The 9,310-nt window shown below is 46.4% G+C and overlaps 1 protein-coding gene across 16 annotated transcripts in view; it reads right to left on the reverse strand.

The window, feature by feature from the left end:
- Positions 1-1,971: 1,971 nt before the first annotated feature.
- SYBU (syntabulin) overlaps positions 1,972-9,310 on the reverse strand; it is a 120,247-nt gene continuing 112,908 nt past the window's right edge. For 14 of the 16 annotated variants that reach the window (XM_034668500.1, XM_034668502.1, XM_034668495.1 and 11 more), the window contains 4 exons: positions 7,483-7,686; positions 5,755-5,904; positions 3,659-4,071; positions 1,972-3,598 (listed from right to left, as the gene is read on the reverse strand). In XM_034668500.1, coding sequence (XP_034524391.1) covers positions 2,907-3,598; positions 3,659-4,071; positions 5,755-5,904; positions 7,483-7,686 — 1,459 coding nt within the window. In that variant the 3' untranslated portion in view covers positions 1,972-2,906. The other 2 variants (XM_034668489.1, XM_034668503.1) reach the window with 2 other exon arrangements.

A 9,310-nucleotide genomic window follows, 5' to 3' on the forward strand; every position in this document is an offset into this window, starting at 1 on the left:
ACTTCTCCAAAGAGAAGGATTTTGACAGTCGCTAAGACTTGGTCAAAGCCAGTGGGCATATCTGTTCTCATGTTACTCAGCTTCTAGGTTGGAGTTCCACACAGTTGACCACTCCATTCTTAAATCACAGTCCTCTCTGTTTTCACAGTACCACCTTCCCCTGGTTCTTCTCCTACCTCTGGACTGCCTCTTCTCAGCCTGTTTGGTTGGTTCTCTAGCCTCTATCTCTATTTGAATGTGAACGTGCCCTAGGTCTCAGTCTTTGGCCTTCTTTCCTTCTTTCCACCCTCTGGATGATTTCATCCAATCCATGGTATTAAAGAGTATGTAAATGCTGAAGAACCCGAATTTTATGACTCTAGCCCTGACGATACCTATAGTTTTCACATTCATATATGCAATTACTCACTTGACGTTTCCACATAGATATTTACTCAACATCTCAAACGTATTCTCCCAAACGTGTCTCTCTTTCCATTCTCTGTAAATGGTACCACTATGGACCCAGGTGCTCAAGTAAAAACCTGAGAGTCATCCTTAATTTCTCTCTTCCTTAAATTCTACTGCATACCCTCCCCACATCCAGTCTCTCCGCAAATCACCTCAGTTTGATCCTCAAGTTGTATCTTTATTCAACTTAATCTCTAGGTCCACTCCTACCTCCAAGTTGTCATAACCACTCATGCAGACTATTACAGTGGTCTCCCTGCTCCCACTCCTGCCTGCTTATGATTCATTCTGCACACAGCAGCCACAGTTTAAAAAAAAAATTTAAAAAAAAACCACAGATCATATCATTGTCCTGTTTAAAGCCCCACCCTTCTCTGACTCAGGGGCTTTGCATTTGTTCTTTTTGCAACATTTTACTCCTGTATCTTCACATACCTGGCTCTTTTTAATCCACTAGAAATAATGTTATTTCTTCAGGGATTTGTTCTTTACCTTTACCCCTGTCACTCTTAGTCACAACACTTTATTTGCTTGGAAGTATTTACCATTATCTAAAATGATTTTCTTCATTTGTAGGCATGTTCTGTGTCTTTTACAGACAGAACCTAAGCTCCCTGAGGGCAGAAACCTTGTCTGCCTCCTTCAGTATTGATGGCTGATTTGGTAAAGTGCCTAGCACCCAGTAAGTATTTGTTGGATGAATTAATTCATTCAAAGGCTATTTTTAGAACCCCTACTATGTGCCACATACTGTTCTAAGTTCTTGACATACATCTGTGAACAAAACAGAATACAGATCCCTGCCCTCAGAAACCTAATACTTTAGCGGGAGAGATGGGCAATAATCAAGACAAGTAAATCAGGCAAAAATACAGTATGTTTAAAGGTGTTAAGTTCTTTTTTTTTTTTTTAAAGATTTTATTTATTTATTCGACAGAGATAGAGACAGCCAGCAAGAGAGGGAACACAAGCAGGGGGAGTGGGAGAGGAAGAAGCAGGCTCATAGCAGAGGAGCCTGATGTGGGGCTCGATTCCATAACACCAGGATCACGCACTGAGCCGAAGGCAGACGCCCAACCGCTGTGCCACCCAGGAGCCCCAAAGGTGTTAAGTTCTATAGAAGGAGAGTTTCTGGGTGCAAACTTAAGATATTCTCATCTCTTTTTCCCTTTACAGTGGAAAAAACATTTGCTTTGCAGACACTTGAAATCCTGGCTTCTAAGGCGAACCATGAAATTGTGAGTGGTTTACCTCTTTGAGGTTTAGCTCCCTTATCTGTAAAATAGAATACTACCCACCTCAAAAGGTTGATGTGAGGAATAAATAAGGTAATATAAATCAAATATTATCTCGTCCTTCCCAGCCACCCACCCTCACCCTATTATTCCAAGGGGAGGAAGCATATGGTATTAACATGTTCTCCCTCTCTGTATCCCTAATATGCTTTAAAAAATCAACCCAACTTTTTTTTTGCAAATACTCAACACATCCTTAGTGAATAAATATATGAACAAACAAGTGTATGGGTAATTTCAGAGCAAACAATCAAAGCTACTTTTATTCAGAGGCAATGCTTTTTTAAAGACAGTAGGAAACCCTCACCTTTAATAATTTTTCCCCTCTTTCTCATTTCTTAATTCCATTTTTACAGATCTCCTTTGATAAAGAAGAAAGGATCTATCCATTTAGTCTTCCTTACAATATATAGGAGTGAAACTAAACAGATAATTATTTTATAGGAGGATAAAACATTTATTTAAATGGAAACACTAATCTTTACTTTCATCATGCTGAAGTGTGTGGTTACAAACAACTTCCAATAAAACACTGTATAATAAGCAAAAAATAAGTTACTACATTGTAAACTTACATAGTTTCATCAATTAACAGGTTGAGGAACAAACAAGCCATTTTACGACTCTGGAGCTACATTTAGTAAAAAACTGCAAACACTCAAATCTTATCAACCCCAAGTAAGACACTAAGGAGCTATTCAAGACTTCTTCAAAGCAATTACACCAATACAGTTTTATTTTTGGTTACAGTCCCCTGCTGTGCACAAGACCATTGGAATGCTGTAACAATTACACATTTTTAAAACGGCACAAAGCAAAGCAAGGAGCTAACATGCCAGCCTTACAGAAGCTGTCTTGAAAGTGCAAACTCTGCATTTTCTCTTCCTGAACCACTAGGATAAGCACGGGTACCTCAGACGACACGGCAGGGTCAGGAGCATGCTTTCTATACCACTGGTGGGACATTTAACTTGAACCACGTCTCCATGCCTTTGAAGATACCTCTGGTTTTAGACAGTGAACAGGTTTCAACGAAATATAGTGCAAATCAAATACCGAGGAGCAAAACGACAGACTAGAGACCGCCACAGGTGGGCCTGCTGTTTCCCCACCGGGCACCGCGCCACACGGGACAGACTGGCACACGGAGACAACTTCTCTTCAGGTTTTCATGTGAAAGGCGGTGCGGCGGAGCGAGTGCAGGGCGACCACACAGCAGCCCCGTAGCAGGGCTCCGATGTTGTAGACGGGATCCGTCCCCCCTCTCTGAGTACTGAACGCCCACAGGACCGTGGGGACCACGGGGGCAGCCACGGCCAGGAGATCCACCAGGAAGCTGCTGCTCCAGTACTGCCTCCCGACGACCCCCCGAGGCAGCGGGAGGACGCCGTCCAGTCTCTCCTCCGTGAAGCCTGCAAAATCCAGCTCTCGCATGAGGCGGTTCGCAGGAGCGGCCATACCCACCGCGGCGCACGGGGTCTCCACGGGAGACAAGAGGATGGCGGAGTTGGGATTTCTGGGCGTGAGATCAACCATGAATGCAGAGAGGGACTCTGCGAAGCTTTCTGTCGAGTCCGCCCCGGACTCATCAGGAGAGGCTGAGCTCGAGGGACAGGGGTCCTGGAGCTTGAGCACATGCTGAATGAGCTCCGAGACCGCCGGGCTATAGGGCACCACGTCGGTCTGCACGGCCTGCTCCACCAGCGCACCGCCCTCCCCCGGAGCCTCCGCCAGGGGGAGGATCTCGTGCACCTCCGCCCCCGGGGTGGAACGAAGAAGCTCCAGGTCGTGGGCCTCGGGGCTGGTGGCTGTCACCATCCCATCAAACAGATCTGCGCCATCGGCCATACTATCTCCGNGGCTGGTGGCTGTCACCATCCCATCAAACAGATCTGCGCCATCGGCTATACTATCTCCGTCCAGCAGCTCGCGCTCAGCCGCCTCCTCCATGACCTGCTCTTCCAGAGACAGCCCATCCGCCATCTTGCCAAAGCGGGTTTTCAGGGGGAAGCTTTTCTCCGGGGAATCGCACGGGAAGTCCAGACACAGTTCATCCCTCAGAGAGCCGCTGTGCGCCATCTCCATGCTCTGAAGTAGAGACTCCAGCTTCTTGTTCTGGATGTTTATGTCCACAAAGTATTTCTGAAGGCCTTTATCTTTATCAGCCAAGCTGCTCCTCATCGTTTCGATGACCTGGCGGAGCTGCTTTATCTCTTTCCTGGCTTCCTTCAGGGCCAGCTGGGCCTCCACGCGGTGGCACTCTTCCTCAATCCAGTCTTCCCTCATGCGGGCCAGCTGGGACTTGAGCTCCAGGATCTCGCTTTCCCTGCCGGGAGAAGACAAGCACGGCTAAGGGCAAGGTCGGCTTTCGACCGTGCGGACGGCCATTCTGACGCACGGCCGCGAGCCCAAGCTCTTTGCCTTGAAACACAGAGGTTAAATAAATCAGTTTTGAATTTTTTTCTCACAGGTATTAGCCAGGAACCGTCCTCTCCTTAATTGTAAAATAGCAAAAATGATAATAACCAGAATCAGAATAAAAAATGCGACTGTGGTTTTTTTCTGAGTGTTTTCAGGCAGTGCGCTAAGTATAAGCATTGTCCTCTATTCAGTACTTGATATTTGAAGTTTCGTTATGAGAACGCATTAGAGCATGCTTTGCCTGCCTGTACATCCATAGCCTACCCTTTCCTATGTCTACGCTTTGTGGAAGGAAAGTTCATTTCACTTTTAATTACCCGTCACAGTCAGAAGGCAGACTGGTTAAATTTCAGCCCTGCAGCATTGTTCTGATCATATAATAATTTGAAAAATTTTTAAATAAAAAATGCATGTTGCAAGGACTTTGTGAAAAGTTGATTATTCTGTCTCTTCTCAAGGTAAGATGATATAGCATCCACCCTACGNCTGGTTAAATTTCAGCCCTGCAGCATTGTTCTGATCATATAATAATTTGAAAAATTTTTAAATAAAAAATGCTGCATGTTGCAAGGACTTTGTGAAAAGTTGATTGTTCTGTCTCTTCTCAAGGTAAGATGATATGGCATCCACCCTACACTGAAGAAAATCCATCCCATTGTTTTAGATCCTTCACGGGACCCTATCTCAAGATCTTTGTCGAAAAATACTTCCTGACATATCATTTCTTCATAGTCGATGTAAATACAAGTCCTCATATTCTCAGTGGTTATGAAGACCAGGCAGTCAGGATCCTGATATATAAGAAGGGATGGTGTCAGTTTTCCTTTCCTTAGTTTAGACCTGAGTATTCAGTTTCATTGCCTTCCCATGCTTCCCTACCATGACTGCTCAAACCCTCCCGCAGATTCCTCAAATCACAAACAAAGACTTCCAGAATGTAAGGTCTGACTCAGGCTACGCTCACCCTGAGTTCACAGCAAGCCTGGTGGGAGCTTTGTTCAGCTGTCCCAGAATGTTCCAGGGGAAAATCATTAAGCAGAAAATCTGGCCTGCCCCAAGATGTCAAAGGTCTTTTCTCTCCAAGATAAGATCTCTTAAACACGGACTGTTTTTTGGTTTTTGTTTTTTGCCTTAACACTTAGCCAAGAATAATGAACCTCTTCCTTCAGCACAGAAATAGCTTGCAGGAATCACAATACACATGGCCATCCACGCTCTCAGAGAGATAAACAGGGCTCGATAGGAACCCCCGTGTATGACCCTTTTTGCTGGAAGTATGAGATTGTTCCTGCGAGTGTTCCTGCCATTTAAAAGTAGCCACGCACACACCCAACACTTCACGTCAAAGCCGTACACACCCAGAGGAAGCAGGGGGTCCCCTCTAACCTGAGAGGGTCCCCTGAACTCCCGAAACAGCAAATCACGCAGGAATATGAAAGGGCTCTTTTGAAAGACTGGTTTAAGGAATTTGGCAAACATTCAATGGAATAATTTTTCTTCTTTTCTATTTCTCTAGAGTGTGGGTTTGTGTTTCACTTTATGGAAAAAGAAACTGTCCTACATCAGGGAGAAAAGGGTGCAGATTCACCTTTCATGAAGTCGGCGCTCAGATTCCTTCAGCTTGGTCTTCAGGTGCCTCACTGTGACCTCTTTCTGCTGCAGAGGCGTCAAATATTGCTCTGGATTTGGGGGCTTGACACCATGATTTTCACCACAGGACATGTACCTGCCAGAGCGCCTGAAACAACCCAAAAAATGAAATGTTATGTCTTCTGTAAAAAGAAAAATTACGGCAGAGCAAACAGCTTGAGAAGGAACACAGCTGTGCACTGGGGTCTTAAGCCTCAGTAAGGTGTGCTTCCCTTGGGAAGGCGGACTGGAATCTACCCGCCAATCTTAGGACTGCTCATTACTTGGGAGACTGTGGGAAGGGTGTTTGTGGAGAGGGTGGAAGACAGGGGAGAGGGAAGATTTTCTATGGCTCAGGAATGACCTCATACAAAATAATGCACAATTGTGCACGGGCCTGCCTGTGGGTTCAGAGTAACACACTGTTAGACCAGAGGACAATGAGTGGGGCAGGCGGGAGGGAAGGCGGGGAGCTAGATGTCCTGACTTTCCACACAATGTTCCACTGCCTAAACATCCTGATTGTTAGGAGCTGGATTCAGATTGTTCCGAGATCAATCCCTGGTGTGAGTGTGCCGATCTGGTGGAAAGTGTCCTTCCGAAGGGAAGAGGCTACTCCACTGTCACCAGAGTGTGTGTTCTAAGGGAGATGCCCAGGGTTCCAGAAGACTTCCTGAGCTGCAATGTTGGCCCCTCTCTCAGCCAGGCCAAGCGCTGGGCACCCCTGCTGTAAGAGAGCTGACGAACGAGAATGGCCACCCAGAAGGAGGAAGACTGAGGGAGGAGGGCTGGCAGCTTCCTCCCTGACTCTGAAGCCAGTCCAGGCTGCTGCACTCGCCCTGCACCCCGAGCCTGCGCTCTGTCCAAGATGGCCTGTGTCCCGCTCCCAACCTTCTAGTGCTCCTTTTGTGGCCCCTTTGGTTGCGCATGTCCTTTTTTCTACAACCTCCTGCCCTGCCTCCCTCCCCCTCCCGGGACTAATTAATTCCTTGCTTGACCTTCAGATTTCAATTCAATGTCATTTCCTCAGGGAGGCCTCTGATCCCTCCAGACTGAGCTGGATCCCTCCTGACCTCTTAAACACACATACAGCAACAGGTACTTGCAGAATAACCTTAAATGTGTTTTTGTCATGAGATGAGCAATGTCTTTGGCATCCTCCGGGCAGTAAGCACAGGGACCCTCTCTGCTGTCACTGTCCCATCCCCAGGGCTCTACATGGTGCCTGGCACAACATGGTACTCAACACCTATCTGATGTGTGAGGGAACGAACGAACACGTGAAGGATTCTTTCCTGTTCTGAGGGAAAGGCCCAGGTTCTCCTCCTGCCCCTGTGCCATTTTTCCTCCCTGGCCAGTCACTCCTCGGGCTGCTGAGCCTTAGCAGAAACTGTGGTTTGTGTTCCTTCTGCCACTGCCCTTGAAGGATTAGCTGAGTGTGGGGAAGGAAAGAGAGGTGACTTCCTACAGCATGAGGGAGAAGCTCAAGAGTTGCATACCNTGTGTTCCTTCTGCCACTGCCCTTGAAGGATTAGCTGAGTGTGGGGAAGGAAAGAGAGGTGACTTCCTACAGAATGAGGGAGAGGCTCAAGAGTTGCATACCTTTTTTTTTTTTTTCAAAGTCTTGAAAGAAAACTTACCGGGGAGGCAAAGTCTGAAGCCGGAGCTGGAGCTGAACTGCACTCACCTCATGACCGGGCTGCCGTCGCTTCCTTTGTAGGAGCCAGAGTTGCTGCTGCTTGGGGAGGAAGGTGCGTAGCTGGGGTGGATGTGCACAGGGCTCAGCTGATTCCTGCACAGCATGGACAGAAAGTCCTTCTCCTGGGGGGAGGGTGGGCTGTTGCCAGACTTGTATGACGAAGCTCCATTACTCCGTCCATGGGGACCTCGGCTGGGAGAAAAGCGTGTCAAATGTTCACATGCTTGGGGCGACCAGTGCTCAAATGCTACTGCTTTACTCCTGCTTAGGGCTAGTTACTACTAAGGAAATCCAACGTACGGAGTTGAAAGGGCAATTTAATTACTAGTGCAATCCGTCCTTAGGAACCACCTTCTTCCTACCTGCCTGAGATCTCCTTCCTTCTGCCGTTAGCACAGGCGACCTCACCCTCTGTCATTCTCGCAAATAGTTTCTGACTATAAAGCTTGTTTTGAATTAATCACAGATGCCTGTTAAGAGCACAAACCACGTCAAATATTGATTTGGTTGAGGTTCCCTTTGGAACCTGTTTTGAAGATGTGGTTTTGTTCCAGTACACCTGTTTCAGCTTAAACCTGTTTGGGTTTGGTTCACGGTGGGGTAAGAAAACTAGGGTGGCTCATTTGGAGTATGAGGAAAAAGGGGGTTGCCCGCAAAGGAAGAGGAGAAAGGAGGACAGATGAACACAGTCCACATAAATGTCTCAAGTTTTAACCGCCTATTTTCTTTCCTTTTCTTTCCACCCCCCAATGAGCTAACACAACCTTCATCATTTAACTGCTGAAATGCTCTAACAGCCCTCTCTTGGCTCCCTGGCCTGTTATCTTGCCCCTCTCAGCAAGGCTGGAGTGGCCCTTCTAAAATGAAACTGGGTATCACTGTCCTCAAAGCCATTCAATGGCTCTCCAGTGCCTCACGAGGTCCAATCCCACCTCCCCACCCAAGCCATCCTCTGACACTCCTCCCTCCTCCCTCTGCATTCCAGAATTCCAAACTTACAGTTTCCTGATGATCCATGTTCTCCATCACCTTTATGTTTTGAATTTATAATTTTCTCTGCCTAGAATGTCCTCCTGCTCCCTATCCTAAGCCTTGGGATATTTCCAACTTCAAGACCAATGGAAACCTACTCCAAGCAGCCTTCTCTGGATTCTTCCTTCTCTAGGCTTGTGTACGTGTGGCTCCTTGATGGTCCCTAGTACTCTGTGCAAACCTACATCCTGGGATTTATCACATGGCATCACAACTACACAGTGCGTCCTTCCTGCTAGATGAGGGCATTCTGAGGGCAGGAGCACAGTCTGTTCTGTCCCCACTACTTCCTGGCACATGCTAGGAGCTCCCAAAATGACAGCTAAATGAATAAACCGGGTTAGAGCCTTGGCACTGTCACTTACTAGGAACTTAGGCAAGTAAGCTACTTACATGGGGATCTATAATAACCTTCCTTGCCTTCCTCGCACAGTTGATGTGAATCAAAGAATGCATGTGTGTGCATATGATAAGATGGGAAGGGCAATTCAGCTGTAGGATATTATTACAGGATCAACTTGTTTGGACTTCCCTATTAATCTAGTTCCAGAGATTTGACACCCACTGTGTAAGGAAGCAACTTGAGAATGTTGAAATTACTTAAATAGGATAACAGTTCGGTGTCGGGAATATTTCTTTTTTTTTTTTTTAAGATTTTATTTATTTGAGCGAGAGAGAGAGAGAATGATACTAAGACCGGTGAGGGTCTGAGGGAGATTTTTTTTTTTTTTTTTTTTTTTTTTTTTTTTTTTTTTTTTTTTTTTTTTTTTTTTTTCAGAAGGGG

The sequence above is a fragment of the Ailuropoda melanoleuca genome, chromosome 9, assembly GCF_002007445.2.
Source record: "Ailuropoda melanoleuca isolate Jingjing chromosome 9, ASM200744v2, whole genome shotgun sequence".
In the NCBI taxonomy this organism is placed as follows: domain Eukaryota; kingdom Metazoa; phylum Chordata; class Mammalia; order Carnivora; family Ursidae; genus Ailuropoda; species Ailuropoda melanoleuca.